This window comes from Hippopotamus amphibius, chromosome 4, assembly GCF_030028045.1.
Source record: "Hippopotamus amphibius kiboko isolate mHipAmp2 chromosome 4, mHipAmp2.hap2, whole genome shotgun sequence".
In the NCBI taxonomy this organism is placed as follows: domain Eukaryota; kingdom Metazoa; phylum Chordata; class Mammalia; order Artiodactyla; family Hippopotamidae; genus Hippopotamus; species Hippopotamus amphibius.
The window spans coordinates 176,579,432-176,598,814 of record NC_080189.1 but is presented as its reverse complement, the minus strand read 5'-3'; the positions used below and the strand labels follow the sequence as shown (position 1 = coordinate 176,598,814).

General features: G+C 36.8%; 1 protein-coding gene across 1 annotated transcript in view; it reads left to right on the top strand.

The window, feature by feature from the left end:
- BTBD7 (BTB domain containing 7) overlaps positions 1 to 19,383 on the top strand; it is an 84,036-nt gene that overhangs the window by 34,734 nt on the left and 29,919 nt on the right. The window contains exon 3 of the mRNA XM_057731514.1: positions 281 to 1,360. Within this exon, the coding sequence (XP_057587497.1) occupies positions 281 to 1,360 (1,080 nt within the window). The remainder of the gene's footprint in view (positions 1 to 280; positions 1,361 to 19,383) is intronic.

Sequence of the window (19,383 nt, the reverse complement as noted above, 5' to 3'; positions counted from 1 at the left end):
GAAATAGCAAAATATATGTTTCTTGTGTCTTGGTCCATTTATTTTGCCCATACAAATGCAGCATTTTTTACAATTATTAATCTTTGTCCCTGTTCCTTATTTAATATAAAAATGAATTATTTGAACTCTTGAATCTTCCTTTATAAAAACAGAAATCAGTTTTATTTGAATGGTTCAGAAATGTCTGTAAAAATTTTTAGCACAAAATGTGTGTCGAATGTTGAAAATGACTATTAAGAAAAAAAGAGACAAATTTTCTTTTGTTTAATTTCCTTCTTAGGGACATCATCCTATTCTCAGCAAGGCTATGGTTGTGAATCAAAATTATATAGCCTTGACCATGGCCATGAGAAACCACAAGACAAAAAAAAGAGAACCTCTGGCCTTGCCACCCTCAAGAAGAAGTTTATCAAGCGTCGAAAATCTAATAGGTCGGCTGATCATGCCAAGCAGATGCGAGAACTCCTCTCTGGGTGGGATGTTCGCGATGTCAATGCATTAGTGGAGGAATATGAGGGAACTTCAGCCTTAAAGGAGCTTTCTCTACAAGCCAGTTTGGCTAGACCAGAAGCCCGGACATTGCAGAAAGATATGGCAGATCTTTATGAGTACAAGTATTGTACTGATGTAGACTTAATATTTCAAGAAACTTGTTTTCCTGTTCATCGTGCCATTTTGGCAGCAAGGTGTCCATTTTTTAAAACACTACTTTCTTCCTCACCCGAATATGGGGCAGAGATCATAATGGACATCAATACAGCTGGTATAGATATGCCCATGTTTTCTGCGCTATTACACTACCTTTATACAGGAGAATTTGGAATGGAGGACTCAAGGTTTCAAAATGTTGATATCCTCGTTCAGCTTAGTGAAGAGTTTGGAACACCAAATTCCCTTGATGTAGATATGCGTGGACTCTTTGATTACATGTGTTATTATGATGTCGTCCTTAGTTTTTCTTCAGACTCTGAACTGGTTGAAGCTTTTGGTGGAAATCAGAACTGTTTAGATGAAGAGCTCAAAGCTCACAAGGCTATTATTTCAGCACGGTCCCCATTTTTTCGAAATTTATTACAGAGGAGGATACGGACTGGTGAAGAAATCACAGACCGAACTTTGAGGACTCCCACAAGAATTATATTAGATGAGTCCATTATACCAAAAAAATATGCGAAAGTTATATTACACTGTATGTATACCGACATGGTGGACCTCTCCGTTCTGCACTGTAGCCCCTCTGTGGGGAGTCTCAGTGAAGTTCAGGCTCTCGTCGCAGGGAAGCCAAACATGACCAGGGCAGAAGAAGCCATGGAACTTTACCACATAGCACTGTTCTTGGAATTTAACATGCTTGCACAAGGTATGAAATCCTGATTTTTAATCTTGATTTCTAGAGTTACACATTTATCTTCCAAATTGAAAACATGACCAGTATGTTCCATGATTTTAATTTTGGGGATGTGACAGGGTCAGTGTTTTCAAATCTGTAGTTATGACATCTGACACAGAATGAGGGTTAGTATTAATGTGGCTCTTCATTTGGTATTATAACCAAGCATTCAAAACTAATGACCGAGCAATAGATGAGAGGGACTTGAGGCTCTTTTTTCCCTAATGTAAGATGATAGGTGTGGGAATATATAATTACCCAGCTACCACCCACCTACACCCTGTCTGCTCTTGAGCTTTGAGCTAGCCCTGTTTCCCAGGTTTCAAGGTTATTCTTGATCTAAGACTCTTTGGGTAACTTAGATTCTCATATTTACACTCAGTGCCTTATTGATTCTTAAATATTTAGAATAAGAATGAAAGTTCATTACAAAAATGAAGATATTTGAATCAAAGAATTGGGCAAGGTTTTTGACTTAAATTTTAAAATATTCTATATCTTTTTAAGTTCAGCTTGTACATCAAGCAACAGCTTATAGGGTATAAGGCACAGTTAGTGCTTAGACTCATGTGGCTTCCTTTAATTTAAACTAAAATTTTTGAGTTAAAATGGCACATTTTTTGTGTTAAAGGCCAATAAATACATGAAAGCTACCTTAAAAGAATTGTGTATCTGTTGGTAAACATTAGGATGTTAACATTTAAGAGCTGGAAAGAGACCTTCCGTGGGAGAGCAACGGAATTTGCTGGCTTCACAGAATGTACTCTTAGCTTTCTATGGCCGTATATTAAAAGAAAACACTATATGACATGAAATTACTTGAGAAATTTAGCTGATGAGTGTTTGCCAAAAGAACACGAGAAGTTGCCAATTAGAAGATAATGTTAATTATTCGGGTAAATAAGGAAAGCTAAGCACATTTTTCTAACTTGAAAAATGTGTACCGTATGGCTAAATCAACAAATTGATAGGAATTGACTTGAGAAATAAAAATAAAAGCCCCAGTTAAATAACAATGTCATTAATAAACTGGGAGAGGTTATCAGAAGACATGGATAAACATGAGTGAAACAGGTTGAGATTTCTGTTACACAAAGAATCTTTTAAAATCTTATTTTGCCATTACCTGTGTAGTAATAGTACTGATTTTGTTTTCTTACCATAATCAAAATGTCATTAAAATATTTTCTTACTAGTTGAAACAAAAATTATTAGTAATAGTAAACTATTAGATATCAGACTATAGGAAAATATGTTACAAAATAACCCAACAGCTTGACCTACCGTTCTTTCATTCTGTAAAACCAAATTTGTCAGAAGATGTCTCTACAGAAAAATTTAAAGGTTGCAACATTACCAAAAAATAATCTCTATTTTCTCAAAATGGTTTTATTTTTTGAGAAGTTTAAATAGTAAGAAATCAAAGCGTATTGCATATACTTTACTGGTTTTAAAAATGGGAAAGCATCCCTTAATGTAGTTTTTTTGTTTTGCTGTTAAGTTTTTAATGGAAAGTGAAATGGTGAGCCAGTTCTTGGATCTTGAATAATATTTGATCTAGAGTTCTTTTATGTTAAGTGAGTTAAATTTTTTATATATATAATTTAGCTAGAAATTGTACTTTTTGGAGCACATTTAAAGCTATAAAACAACACTCCTTGCAGAACCTTAATTTTGGTTACTTAAAACAAGCAAACAAATATTCCCTTAAATTTAGGTGTAGATGACTCTCTGTTTCCTTTCATTATTCAAAATATAGAGTTTGGGTAATTTGGTGTTTTGTTTTTCACAGACTGTGTAGGCCTTACCTTTTTCCCATACCCATCATATTGTTCATACTAGGGTTTATAATAGACCATAACTTCAACATAATTTTGCCTACTCCCATGGGAAGGAGAGTATTTAGTCACTTGGAGAGGGATTTTATACCATAAAGCTTAAGATCTCAGGCTCTGGAACCAGACAAACTGGATTTGAATATGATCATGTTTTAACTTGTTTGACCTTAAAGTAAGTCATCTCTCTAAGCTGCTGTTTTCTCATTTGTAAAATAAGAATAGTGACGCTGTAAAGTAGGGTTATGAGGATTAAAGGAACTAATATATGTTAAGTGATCTGAATAATGCCCAGTACATAGTAAGCATTCAATAAATGTTAGCTGCTAAATGGTAATCATCACGACATATGTTGTCACTACTACAGTCTTTTCTAAAACTATCTTTTTAAGTTTTAAAAAATAATTTTATAATTACATTGACTAAACCCTATATTGAGAATAGTGTACAGATTTTTTTTAACTAATTACTGTTTTTAAGATTTTCTTATAATTTTATCAGTAGTGAGTTGGTGCATACCATTCATCAAACTATTGTATCTGGCTATTTTTCACTCAACCAGAGTTCTGCAAGCAGATTAAACCTATAATACTCTGAGGCATCTATTATGTGTAGTGAATTAGCATCTCTCCCCTGCATCCAGCATGGTACTAGTTACATACCATTTTGGAGAGAATTAAGAAAATAGTCACCTAAATAATTGTGTTCTATGATTCAGACAAGGACTCTCAGTTAAGAAAGGCTGTGAGACTAGACTGGCAACTTGAGGATACAACCATATTGTTCTCATCTTTGTGTCCCCAGTGCCTGGGGCATAGTAGGCACTCAGTAAATGTTTATGAATTAATGACTGTTACCTTTTATTCCAAATTAGATTTAACTTTAAAAGTTAAAGCCCAGTTTTAAAAGGAGACAAATTCTTTCACGGGAGGCTAGGACCTTGAGACAGCATATGCCCTTCAAGGTGGAGAGGTGATTTAATAGTTTTAAGAACTAAAAAGAGGCAGTATAGGCAGACAGACAATCAGAATGGTTTGACAAGTGAATGAAAGGGAGGCTTCCTGGCCTACATTGAGAATGTGTTTTATTCAGACAAGTAGGCAATCACTGTTAGGGAGGTGAATTAACCAGGTAATGAGGCCTCAACTTACTAATGTGTGCCACCCTTTATTAAGCTCCCTTGAATACATGGGTTAGTACTTTTTCATTTTGTTTAAATGGTCTATCTATCCGTTCTTGCATTAATACCACTTGCAGCCGGGTGGCAAATCCTGACCTGCCCCCTCAATACCATTTTAAACACAAGAAACCTGAGGTTTATTTTCAAACAAAGTGAACTGGAGAGATTCCAGATCTGGAAATAGCTATAAAGAAGGGTGTGGGTAAGGCACAAGGTTGAAATCTGGAATTATGTGAAAGCCTGCAAACTAAATGGTGCAGTCATTCCTTGACCTTCCCCTGCTCTGCTCCAAGCCTGGACAGATACAAGACAATAAATTAGAGTTCCAGAAGTGGTGAACAGCCCAAGGGCGTATAGACCTGTTTTGGGGTTTCATGATGAAATTATGCTTAGGAGTTATACAGTGAAAAAGCCAGTTTGCCTTCCAGTTGTTCTACAGAGAAGACTACAGTCAGCAAGCCTGCTTGTGCAAATAGCTGTTTACTGCCTCAGTCTTAAATATAAAAACCCATCCAGGGCTCACTGGACATTTGAGGAAAGCTTCCAAATTGAGACAGAAATAACAACAAATGCTAGAAGAAACAGACAATGAAGGGAGCAGAAGAAAACTTCAATAGAATCAAAATATTCTTATATAAAGGAACATTTTGTTGAACAATGAGACATAAATAGGATGCTATGAAAGTAAAAACAGGAGCTTTTGGAAATGAAAACTGTAATAGAAGGATTGAAAGGGAAAGGTGAAGAAACCTAGAAAGTAAAACAAAAACAAAGGGATGGACAACAGTGGAGACAAATAAGAAAACTAGAGTATTCATCCAGAAAGTATAACATATTAAATAATGGCTTCAGGGGAATTCGCTGGTGGTCCAGTGGTTAGGACTCCGCATTTTAACTGCCAGGGGCCTGGGTTCAATCCCTGGTCAGGGAACTAAGATCCCCAAGCAGCCAAAAAAAATTTTTTTTAATAAAAAAAATAATAATGGCTTTAGAAATATATTCTAAAGAAAATGGAAGAGAAGACAGTATCTAAGGAATAATATACTAAATATTGCCAAAACTAAAGGAATTCCCATATTAAAAGTTCCATCCCTTGCACTAGGAAGCACCAGGGAAAAAGAGAAGATTCTAAAATGATTTAGAGAGGAAAGGATTAGGTTCCATATAGGAAATGGGAATCAGAATGGTATTGCACTTTTCAGTAGCAACAACTGAATTACATAGTGCCTTTAAAAAGTTGATGGAAGATTGTTTTAAACACAAAATTCTATGCTTAGCTAAACTATCAGTCAAGTGTCAGACTAAATAAATGCATTTTTCAGGCTTCCTGCTTCAAAAAACTTACTTCCCCCATACCCCTCCTCAGGAAGTTACTAAGAATGGGTTCTACTAAATGATGAGGTAAACCAAGAACAAGGAAGTGTGGGATCCAGTAAATGGGGCCTAACCCCAGAAAGAAGAAAAAATCCTCGGTACTAGCTGTGCATTAGGTGTAGTTGCATCTACTCTAGACTGGACGGGGAGGAGGAGGAAAGGCTCCAAGTAGATATCTGGAAAGAAGTCAGTTACCTGAATGTTTGAACATTAGGTGACAAGTGACATAGAAAGAGGTGTTACAGATCTTTTGGTACATTTATGAGGAATTAGTTATTGCTAATTTATAAAAAAATGAAGCAAATGAGAAAAGAGGAAATTAGTATTTCCAAGAAAATTTTGTTACATATGGAAGAAAATATACTTCTAGTACACAGCTTGGCTCAGCAGTAAGTAATAAATAGTCATCATAATTTGAACACTGAATGCTGGTTTAATAAAATTTCTAAAATTTTATTTTCATAAAATTTTATAAAAATTATAGATAAATATCAGAAGATACTAAAATACTAAAAAATTGAGAGTAGTTTGAGAGTCGTTGCCTCTGGGAAGCAGAACTAGAGTGGAAGAGAGGGCAGGAGGTTTTGTCTTTAGGGTAAGCTTTTTTTTTTATTCTTTTTGGTAGAGATTTTATTTTTATTTTTTTAATTTAGTTTTGGCTGCGTTGGGTGTTTGTTGCTGCTCACGGGCTTTCTCTAGTTGCGGCCAACAGAGGGGCTACTCTTTGTTCATGCGTGGGCTTCTCAGTGTGGTGGCTTCTTTTGTTGTGGAGCACTGGCTCTAGGTGCATGGGCTGAGTTGCTCCGCAGCATGTGCGATCTTCCTGGACCCGGGATCAAACCCGTGTCCCCTGTATTAGCAGGTGATTCTTAACCACTGCATCACTAGGGGAGTCCCTAGGGTAAGCTTTTTATTGCTACTAAGTGCAAAGCTTTCTAAATTATGAGCATATACTGCTTTGATTACAAATTAATTTTTTATAATAAAGATATGACACAAGTACTGAGGAGAACCAAAGAGATCTAGATTGGCCACATCGTGAAGAACTGGGGAATTTATCATATCTATCAGGACTGTTAACTAATGAGATCATGCTTTTGGTCTACACAGAGCCTTTACTATCCTCTCATTTGGTTATCTTGACAACCTATGAGTATGGTAGGGCTCAGAAATTACTAACTAGCCTTTTCCCAAGCTTGTAAGTGATGAAATTGTGAGCCATACCAGCTCTTCCAACCCCACGCCCAGGAATTTGGGCATGGTGAGGCAGGGCAGCAGTATGACAGCCAGTTCCCAAGGATGATGGTGGGAGGCCACTGTGGCCTAGTTGCAGGAACAGATCAGCCGACGAGTGATTGAAGGATGAACTCAGAGGAGTCTCAGCTGTGAGTCTGGAACTGAACCACTTGGGGCTGGGGCTAAGCACATGTGTGGGGGAATTGTGGGCCAGCTAGAGGTTTAAATACCCTGGGAGGTCACCACTCAGCTTCAGAGCACTTAGCCAGGGAACAGAGGGCTCTGTACTGAGTGGGCCACTCTTTATTGAATAGACAAGTAGTCCAATATAAGTTATTTGACTTTTTCAGCTGCCCAGAGTAAGGAACTCCTTCCCAGTGTTGGGATTCCTCACCGTATAGGTCTTCACAGAAGGCAGAGCCCATCTCCCATTGTAAAAACCTAAAAGGTCCGAAACTTGCTTTCTCAGCCTTCTCTGTGGTTAAGGCTTCAGCACATGACCTAGGCTTTTTTAATCTAGAGCTGATGGCACAGAGAATCCGAGACTAGAGAGAATTATTTCTGGAAGCAGAGTGGGAACAGCAACACCTAGTGGAAAAGGAGAGAAGTCAGTGCCAGTGGTGCCAGTGATGGTATTCACTGCCCAGGAGCGGCCTTGGCCAAGGTCCCAAGGCTGCACAAGGCCCTCTCTGGGCTGGTTCTGTGGTGTAGTACTTGCAGCCTGCCTTTGTTGCTTCATGAGCCTGCTCTCCAGCTTTCCCAGTGACTCTGAACTAACAGTATCCTTTCAAATAAATTCCTTTTCTGTTTCTTTAAGCAGACTAGAGTTTTCTGTGGTTGCAGCTTAGAAGCCTAGTTCATAACAGTACCTATATTAAAAAGACTAGTGTATAAAATTCCAGAATAGATGACTAGATTGGAAGAGCCGCAAAAGAAAGACCAGGTGTTTGATCACTGGCTTGGCAAAATGACCTCAGTGTACACTGCATAAACAGCTCTGAAAATGTGAGAACAGTGGGAATATACTATTGATTCATAATTTTTTTTTGTAAAAATCCACTCTTTAGGAGAACTATAGGTATATTCATGAACTTTAACAATCCACAGGCCTATAGTGAGAACTTATGTTTCCTTGTCAGAAATCCTTTTGACCTCAGAACAAAATAGCCCAGAATCAGCACCAGCATCTACATGCATGTTCCAGGACGTGTCACAGTAGTATGCATTAAACGGCAAATTTATTTTGTTACACTGATCAAAAATGTATTTTTCAATCTTTGGAATATGAAATTTATTTGTAACTTTAGTTCCAAAGTAGCCTCTGAAATGCATTGCCCATATTTTTAGTCATAATGCATGTGATTATATTTTATTGAATTAAAAATCTAAGAGAGAAACAACTGAAAGCAATGACCTAATTTTTTCCCTTAGCAACTTGGTCAGATTCCAAGAGTGTGTGACTTGAAACAAATGCAAAATAGCAAAGACTAACTGTCCCCACCCTAATCCACTTCTCCCTCCTCCCATCCTCTCCATTGTCCCCATGTTGACACTCTTCCTTCTGTCTCAGTTTGGTTGAGCTGCCAGTTCATTTTGCTTCTGTTTGTAATTGTTTCCTCTTCAGCAAATTAGTCTGGATATACTTCCTAAAGAACAATGGTGCTAAGTTAAAGACCATTATCAACAGATCAGAGTAGTAAATATAGGTTTCAGTTAAACGTGTGACATAGATGAAGAATTAATGTTTCAGGAATGGCAGTTCAAAAGACTCAAGTTATACATCTCTAATCACAATGAAATTTAGCACTTAAACTTCTCAAAATTGTGAGTAGAGTTCTAACATGTAATATTTAAAATATTTAATTGCACATTTTATTTTAGAACTTAAACCATTTTTCATATAAACTATAAACTCTTCACCTCTGACCCTTTACTCATACTTTTCTTTGATTTTGTAATATCTTTGACTTTGTTCACTAAATGTCCAAATTCTACCCTGTCTTTAAGACCAAACTCACATGCTACTTCCCTTGTTTGGTCTTGTTTGGTCTCTAATTTGTCATTCCAAAGAAAAAATATTTTTTACTTCTTGCAAACTTCTTTTCATTATTCTTTTAGGTTTTTACATCTTCTGACTCGTTTTGAAATTAACCTATGTAACTGTTTCATTTCCTCTACCAACTAGTATCAACTATATTCTCTAAAGACAGGATCAAAATCTGGGTCCTCTTTTAATCACCCAAAGAACCTAGCACAGAGCTTTGCTCCTGGTAGACTCTCAGTTACATATTTTGAATTATCTTTAGTACCTATGAAAACCGAGTAACTTTTTCTTTTAAAAAGGGAGACGGGGATAATAAATGTTTAACCCTAGAAATTGCAGATAAAATGAAAACAATCAGCCTCAATCGAGGAGATATATATAAAATATTATTTATAAAAGTAAATTTAGATGTGTTCTAAATGATGTATAACTCTCTACTGTTAAACTCAGTTTTAAGTTAAATTTCAAATAAAATTGTCTCATCAGCTTTTGCTTTGTTGGTCCATTGATGTGAAATAGAATATTAGTTGAATTTAGAATATTCTTGGAAGCTACCCAAGGCTATTAATCTTTCAAGCCAAAAAAGTTTAATCCAAGGATAATCTTACCTTTTGTGCTAATTATAATTTAGATCAAAGAACTAATTATGTATCTAAAATTTCACTAATAAAAATATATTTACAGTAATAATGCAAATACTCAAAATGTTAAAGTAACTTGGAAATTCTTATTCTAAATTAGGCATCTTTTTACTTCTTATTTATCCTGTTTTATTAAGGGAAAATAAAATTGTAAAGGAGTTGCCGTTTTCTTGTCTATTGAAAGTGGAGTATTTACTCACCCTTATTTTATATACTTAAAAGACAATGAGTGTAGATTAATATTATGGTTTGTTATATGACTTTTTGAATGTGAATGTATACCAGGCACTTTATAGCCATAGCAAGAAGTGTTATTTTAAAATACAGAGTTTATTTGAAGTAAAGTCTATCCAATGTCTTCTGTTCCTTTTTATTTAAAATTATGCGGAATTTAATTAGAAGGCTTTTCTCAACAGTAAAACCTTTTTTCTGTAATACTGAAATTCCAAGGATGCCACAGTGGAGGGAAATGAAATAGAGGAAGATTGGTTTGGTTTGGTTTGGTTTGGTTTGGTTGGTTTGGTTTTTTCCCCACCCAAATTGTGTGTTTATTATACTCAGGCTCTGAGCAGTTGGATTTAATTTGAAGTTTAGAGACATTAATCAGATAAAAGATGAGATGCTATACTCAGGTCAGTGTGGATATGAATACAGAACTTTGAACAACATAGTACTACTTCTCTGGGATAAGAAAAAGCTGAGCATTTATATTATTTAAAGAGTGTGTTGAACTCTGGTCACCATGAGGATAGCAGATAGCATCTGCAGTGATGCTGCTGGATGCAGATGCAATGTATTCCTTTTTTTTTTATATATTTTTATTTATTCATTTAGGCTGCAGCAGGTCTTAGTTGCGGCCCATTTAGTTGCAGCATATGAACTCTTAGTTGCAGCATGCATGCGGGATCTAGTTCCCCGACCAGGGATCAAACACAGGCCCCTTGCCTTGGAGGCATGGGGTCTTACCCACTGGACCACTAGGGAAGTCCCGATGCAGTGTATTCTGAAACAGAGATACTTGATTTCAGGTTAACATTTTTTGAACACTGTTGCTATACAAGATGCAGTACCAGGGAGAAGAGCATTAAACAGTTTTCGAATGCCGCTGTGTACCTAGTAGGCACTTTGCATATGCTGTTTCATGTCATTTTCACAACAGCCCTGTGAAGCTTGGAGAATGAGATTTGCTCAGAGAGATTCAGAGATAAATAACAGTGCCCAAATTTAATGGTATTTTATAAACATGAAGTCTGGGGTTAGATCTGCCTCTGCCACATACTGACCGTATAAATTCTGTCTTGGTTCCTCAACTTGTGCTCATTTATTCCTCTTCATAGAAGTACAGGCACCAAACACTATGTCTGGCTCACAGTTGGGCTTTAACAAATGGTTTTAAAACTGAATTACATTAACTCTTCAGTAGACAGTTTCTAAAGATAAGAATTGACTAAAAAAAAAAAAAAAAGAATTGACTTATTTTCCTTACACATCATTTGACAGCACAGTTCCAAGTTTCCAAAGTCTAAAAAAAATTACCAGATTCAGATTTTTTTTGAAGTCTGATACAATTGCAAGAAACATCCAAAAAAAATGGTCCATAGAACTTTTCCTGTGGTGGTGGGCTGTTTGATGTAAACTCCCATTTTGCTTTGATTCAGCTATGGTCCCATTTTCTCTTAGAAACACTATGAAAAATGGCCTCAGTTGTTGCCTTTTCCTAAAGCTCCAGCTTATTTTTATTTTTCTGACTCTGCTATCATCAAATTTTGACTATTCCTCTTATACCTTTTATTGCCAAGGAGTGCAGAAACTAATGCAGGTTATACCAATACAAGGAAAAGAGGATTGGGGAGGGCATTAGTGAGTGAGGAGGGAAAATGATAGTAGGAAGAACCTCTGTATTGTACAAGTATCCTGGCTTTTCAAACTCAGTGTTGAGATACAGAGTTGACGTTTCTGCCTTAAAACCAAATATTGCACTTAGCTCCTAAAATATCCAAAGTAGAACAACTCTGGCCAGACACAAACATTCTGTCTGCTTCTGGTTTTGAAAGTGACTGGAGGAAACTATTCCAAGAATTATGATAGATTAGATTATTTAGCTGTTGCTGGTGCAAAACACTGAGTCAAGCTCTTTTTGTGTAGGACCTCCCTTAATCTTTACAGTAGTTTGTATGGTAGCTGCTATCATCCTGCCTGTTTTAGAGATGAGATGAGTAGCTTAAGTGGTTACTTCCCCAAGGCCACTTCTACTGATAAAAAGATGGACTTCAAAACAATAATTTACCGAGAAGAGGGAGCTGGGATGAAGTGAGAGAGTAACATTGACATATATACACTACCAAATGTAAAGTAGATAGCTAGTAGGAAGCTACTGCATAACACAGGGAGATCAACTCGATGACTGGTGATGACCTAGAGGAGTGGGATAGGGAGGGTGGGAAGGAGTCAAGAGAGGGAGGGGATATGGGGATATATGTATAAATACAGCTGATTCACTTTGTTATACAGCAGAAACTGGCACAACAGTGTAAAGCAATTATACTCCAGTAAAGATCTGGAAAAAAAAAAAGTTTACTGAGTACCAACTCTATACGCAGTAGCTAAGCTTCCTATATACTTTCTACTTTTTTCTTTTGTTTTCTTTTTTTTTTCTTTTTTTTGCCGCGCCACACGCATGGCATGCGGGATCTTAGTTCCCCAACAAGGGATCAGATCCGTGCCCCCTGCAGTGGAAGGGCGGAGTCCTAACCACTGGACCGCCAGGGAATTCCCCATACTTTGTACTTTAAAACACTTTAGACGGTGTGTTCAGTAACATTCATAAATAAACTGTTCCTTGTAACAACTTTAAATTTGAATGAATTTATTTCAAAAGCAGTGCATGCTCATTGTTTAAGAAAAAAGGGAATAGTACAGAAACATAGCCTAAAGTGTATTTTCACCTACTGCCACTCCTTTCCCCAAATCCTTATTGATGACATACTTTGAACAGTTTAATGAGTTTCCTTACAAACCTTTGAATGTGGATGGGCGTGTGTGTGTATTTCACATGCATATCTTGTTCTTTTGTAATATAATAGTACCACAGTATACATCTTATTTTACATACTTAACCTTTGGGAAAATTATATCAGTACATAATAGTTATTTTAATACTTATATTTTTGTTTGTTTCCAAAAATATAAGGGATGTCCTAATTGCATATTCAGATAATGCAAATAATACAAAAGCTGTTGAAGAACCCTTCAGACTCACTCCCCAGTGAAAAAACACTGTGAACGAATAGTACCTTTCTATATATATCTCCCAAAAACTGAATCTTAGTTTAGCGTGTTAATTTATGAGCCTGCTAAAACATTCAGTGAATATAAACTGACTAGAAAGTTCTTCCCTCCAATTATTTTTTCATATATTTAGATGAAAAGCAGTATCAATTCCTGTTATAAATTAACATGGCTAGCCACACTGAATACGTCTCCACGAAGGGGGTAGCTTTAATATATTAAGACTTTGAGCTCTTTTTTTGTTCTCTCCACTAAAACATTTTTATATGCCTCATGCTTAGCATTGATGTGTCCATAAGACTTCCAGTAAATATTTTTACGTGTCAGGGCACTTGAAGGTGAAATATCCACACATATGAAAGTCATGCCAGAAAACTGAAAACACTGTTTGCACACTTAAATGGCTTTGTTTTTAACCATGTTCCTCTTCAGTCATAATAGTTAGGCACCTGAAGTGGGTTTGTTTTAGTTTTAATTTTTCACTGTCAGAGTTCCTTCCTGATGAAGTTTACATTAAAGAACAATGCTGGGACTTCCCTGGCGGTCCAGTGGTTAAGACTGTGTTTCTGCTACAGGGGGTGCAGGTTCAATCCCTGGTCAGGGAACTAAGGTCCCACACGTCTCGAGGCATGGTCGGAAAAAAAAAAAGAATGATGCTGAATTTTGGAACCTGATTCACTAAACTATTTGTAGAAAACACATGGGCATCACATTGGTTTTCTAAACCTTGATATCTGTCTGAGCTTATATCTAATTATGAGAGGTTTAAATTATTAGAGCTTGTAGCTAATTGTGAGAGGATTAAATAATTTCTTTGTTATTTTTATGCCTCATCTTTTTTGTTTTTGTTTTAACAGAAGTGTTTTTTTGTTTGTTTTAATTTATTTTTTGGCTGTGTTGGGTCTTCATTGCTGCCAGTGGGCTTTCTCTCTAGTTCTGGTGAGCAGGGGCTACTCTTCATTGAGGTATGCTGGCTTCTCATTGCAGTGGCTTCTCGTTGTGGAGCACGGGCTTCAGTAGTTGCATCATGAGGCTCAGTGGTTGTGGTATGCGGGCCCTATATCGTGCTGGCTTCAGTAGTTGCACTGCGTGGACTCAGTAGTTGTGGCTAGTGGGCTTAGTTGCTTCGCAGCATGTGGGATCTTCCCAGATCATGGCTTGAACCGTATCCCCTACATTGGCAGGCAGATTCTTAACCATTGTACCATCAGGAAAGTCCCTATGCCTCATCTTAAATTCTAGATTGATACTGTTTTGTTTATAAGTGTAAATACAAATATTAAGTATCTACAGTGTTCAGTGGTGTGAACCCCCCTCCTAACCTACATTTTGATTATCAAATTTTTAGAAATACTAAATTAAATATAAATAGATACAATGTTGTAAATCTGGTCATCATAATAGGTCTGTAAACCTGAGAGAATAGCAGCTGCCTGAGTTTTAAAGCAAATAAAGGGCTTCCTAGGTGGCGCAGTGGTTAAGAATCCGCCTGCCAATGCAGGGGATATAGGTTCGATCCCTGCTCCAGGAGATCCCACGTGCCACAGAGCAACTAAGCCCATGTGGCAAAAAATAAATAAATAAAGCAAATAAAGGTAAAAATGGGACAATGAGGGGAAGGAGAAAGGAATATAACCTGTTGATTCAAACGGACCCTTGGTGTAGAATTAGCACTATTCATGTAGCAAACACTTATTGAGCTCTTACTGTATGCCAGACCCTGAGAGTAAAGTAATGAATAAGATAGTCTAGTGGTGAGTGCCCATGGGCAGTTCCAGTGTAAGTGCCCTAATAGAGTAAAGCACTGAATGGTAGGGAGCACATAGGAAGAAGAGGAGCCCCAAACCTCAATTTAGGGAATTAGGGAAGGAGAGACAGTTGGGGAAGGAAGGATAGTATCACAAAAAACAAAGAAGTTGTGACCTGGAGAGTGAAAGGAGTTAAGTAATGATCGGAGATAAAGAGGCGCTTATCAGGCAGAAGGAACTGCAGGTAGCGAGGCCTAGAGATAAATGAGAGCAGGGCACTTTGGGTTGGTGGGGAGAGTAGGGGTTGCAGAGATAAGAGAGGTATGGTATGGAGAGAAATGAGGCTATAGCAGCCAGCAGGGCTGTGTAATAAAGCACTTGGTATACCATGCTGAGAATGGTATACCATTTGGCTTTATCCTGAGCATGTGGCCTGATTAAATTTACAATTCTGAAAGATCTCTTTGGTTACAGCATGCAGAGACCATAAAAAATGTTCCAGAAATAGTGTTTTTATTTTAAATGCATACATTTTTTAAGCAGGTAAAAGCTATGTTATCCATCAAAAATTAAAAGTTCCTTACTCTATTTATTCATTTATTCAGTAGAATTTTTTGAGCACCTATTTTTTGCCAGGCACTGTGTAAGTTCTTAGCTCACATTATCCTCTGTGACAGGTATTGCCTCCATCTTACAGATGAACTGAGGCTTGAAAATATTGTCGGCTGGGGTTACAACTAGAAAGTGTTAAGGCTGAGATTTGAATCCTAGTTTTTCCAACTCTAGACCTACTTTTTCCCATTTGAGGGGGAGAGGGAGTATGATCTCTGTAAGAAGAAATCATCTGTGCGGTGCATTGTTTCAAAGGGAGCACATGACTGTGTTGAAAAGAGAACTAACCAGTAGATATCAAAAAGTTTTCTGAAAATCAGAATTACATGGCTCTACCCCAAAAGCTTTGGAATTTTCCTTTATTATGATAATAGAATTAAGGATACTAACTTACTGTTTAGTTACTAGTTGGAAAGTGCTTTAAAAATAATAAACAAGGTATTTAGGTATAAATGGGTATTTTTTTGTTTTTAGATAAAGAGGCATGAGCCTCAAGTTTTTCACATACTAAGTGGCAGGGTTGTTTTTATGTAACATTCTAATAAATGATCTGTGAGAGGAAAGTGCACAATACATTTAGGTTGTCACTGACCATTTCTGTTCCCTTTATGACCTTTGACTTGGTCTGCTCTTTTAGGATTATGCTCCCTTTGTACCCTCTCCCACCCCTACAAATCCCCGTGCTTGCCTTTGAATTAGAATACACCAGTACAGTGGGTGCCCTCTTCAAGGAAACTTAATTACAGTAATAGCTGCCACTTATTTAATGTTTATTATAAGTTAATGTGTTAGGTGCTGTGTGTATATTTTCTTATTTAATCTTCAAAATAACCTGATGAGGTAGATTTTTAGGATTAGGAAACATTTTTCAGATGAGGAAACAGGCAAAATTTCACACCTCACACAGCTAAAGGAGGTTGCGATTGGGTTTCAGATCAGTCCGATTCTAGTGGCGTATCTTGCACCTCTCTCCCAGTAAGATGCCTGCACATAAGAACATGTGTTCAATTTCAAGGCGTTCAGGCATCCTGTAAGCCCCAAAATTAGATCCCCTTGCATTTTAGTTTCGCAGAGCCTTATATATAGTGTCTGTGTCCAGAGAATGGACATCCCCGTGCATGCTTTTCCCTTTCATTGTGCTGTTCTCACCCCCAAAACACTTAAGCATAAATATTAAAATGTCATATTAGAAACATTAATTTATAAGAAACATTAAAGAAATATAAATCTGTATTCAACTAAGTATCTTAGGGATTCTTAGTCTTTTTTCCGTTCCCTTTCACGGTGTAAAGAGAAATCTTCAATCTTTTATCAGTTGTTGTCTGTGCACTTTAGCTGCCTCTTTTCGTTGCTAAAGTTGTTCCTTAGACGTTTTCAGCTTCTTTCCCATCTTTGTCTGTTTTTCCCTCTCACACAGCTTGGCAGAGCTGTAAAAGTAAAGGGTACAAGCACTCTTTGTACATTTTCACACACAAGCAACATGAATCTCAGTGATTGTGTCCTTCCCAGCAGAAGGGAATAATGTTCTCAAAGCAGTGAACCTTCTCATTTCCTTCCCAAAATTTGCTTGGATTTTGTGGTCAGTGATTGATTTTATATTGAGCACTCAGGGAGGGAATTCCTGGCACATTCCATAGCCTGGTGTTTTATTATTTAATTTTTTGAATAGATAATACATTCAAATGGAACAGGAATTCAAAAGGTACAAAAGAGTACTCAGCGAAAGGTCTCCTGCCCTCTCAACTTGTTGTCCCCCAGCCCCTCGTTCCCCTTCATAGAGGCAATCAGTGTTATCAGTTTTTGTATATCCATCCAGATAGACAATTCAGAGATTGTATTAGAACATAAGTATTTAAATATATTGAAAGGGAATTTTAAAAGATGTTTGGAATGGATCTATAGTATTAGTAATGCTTTCTGGCATTTAGCTGTTACAGGAAAATCTTACAAGGCTATTAAAAGGGGCAGAAATTTGAAAGATATACTTCCAAGTAGATAACTATATTACACTTTAAGGCTCTGCCTCTATGTTATGCCCTTCTACCCAACAGGGACAACCAGGTTCTAAACATTAGCCAAAAGAGTATAAGAAATAAAACCCAGAAAAACTCAGCCTACTTTTTTTTTATAGTGAAAATAGATTTTAATCCAGAGTTATTTCTCCCCCCTCAGCTTTATTGAGCCAAAATTGACATATAGCATTGTGTAAATTTAAGGTATACAATACAATGATTTGATACATGTGTATACTGCAAAATGTTTACCACAATAAGATTAGTTAGCATATTCTTTATCTCACATAATTAACATGTTGTTGCTGTTACAGTGAGAACGTTAAAGCTGTGCTCTCACAGCAGCTTTCAAGTATACAGTACAATATTGTTAACTAGTCACTATGCTATACATTAGCTCCCTGAACCTTATTCATCTTATAACTGAACATTTGTACCCTTTGGCCAACATGTTATTTTCCCTGCTACTCAGCCTCTAGAAACCACCATTCTATTCTCTGTTTATCAGATTGTTTTTTTTAGATTCCACATGTAAGTGATATCATCATATTTTTCTTTCTCTGACTCATTTCACTTAGCATAATGCTCTCAGGGTCCATCCATGTTGTTGCAAATGGCAGGATTTCTTTTTATGGCTGGATATTAGATATAGATATATAGATATAGGTATAGATTAGATATAGATACCTCACGTTTTCTCTATCCATTCAACTTAGGCTGTTTCTGTGTCTTGGTTATTGTGAATATTGATGCAGTGAACATGGGAGTGCAGATATCTCTTCAAGATGGTGATTTCATCATCTTCAGGTATATATACCCAGAAGTGGGATTACTGGATCATATGATAGTTTTATTTATAATTTTGTGATAAACCTCTATACTGTTCTCTGTGGCTGTACCAATGCACGTCCCCACCAACAGTGCACAAGAGTTCCCTTTTTTCTCCAGCCTTGCCAACATTTGTTGTCTCTTTTCTTTTTGATAGTTACCATTATAACAACTATGAGGTGAATGTCTCATTGTGCTTTCGATTTGCATTTCCGTGATGATTAATGATGTTGAGCACCTTTTCATGTACTTGTTGGCCATTTGTATATCTTTGGAAAAATGTCTATTCAAGTCTTTTTGCCCAGTTTTTACTCAGATTGCTAGCTGTTGAGTTGTATGAGTTCCTTATTTTAGATATTAACTTCTTATTAGATTTATGGCTTGCAAATATTTTCTCCCATTCCATAAGTTGCCTTTTTATTTTGTCGATTGTTGCTTTTGCTATGCAGACACTTTTTAGTTTGTTGTAGTCCCGCTTGTTGATTTTTGTTCTTGTTGCTTATGTTTTGGTGTCATATCCAAAAATACTTGCCAAGACTGATGTCAAGTAGCTTTTTCCCAGTGTTTTCTTCTAGGAGTTTTACAGTCTAAAGTCTTTAAGTCCTTAATCCATTTTGAGTTAATTTTTTGAGTGGTATAAGATAGGGGTCCAGTTTCATTCTTTTGCATGTAGATATCTAGTTTTCCCAGTACCATTTATTGAAGAAGGTATCCTTTCCATCACTGAGTATTCTTGGCTTTCTTTTCAATGAGTCTTTGTTTTTGTTTGTTTGTTTGTTTTTTGGCCAAACTGTGATGCATCTTAACCTAAAATATTGATTGCAGTTCTTAGTACTGTTCAGAAATGTAGTAATGTTAGACATGTTCTGAGAAAAGGCAGCTAAAGTAGATCAAAGAAGTGAGTGCTGTGGGCAGACTAAAATTGTTAGGATTGTCCAGTATGTCAGAAAGGATGTTGATAAGATGCTTATAAAGTAGTGTGACAAGTAGGCTCTAAGGTGACCCCTAATGATCCTCATCTTCTATTTTAACAATATTTATTTATGTATTTATTTGTGCCAGGTCTTAGTTGTGGCATGTGAACTCTTAATTGCAGCATGCACATGGGATCTAGTTCCCTGACCAGCAATCAAACTCAAGCCCCCTGCATTGGGAGCTCAGAGTCTTAACCACTGTGCCACCAGGGGAGTCCCTG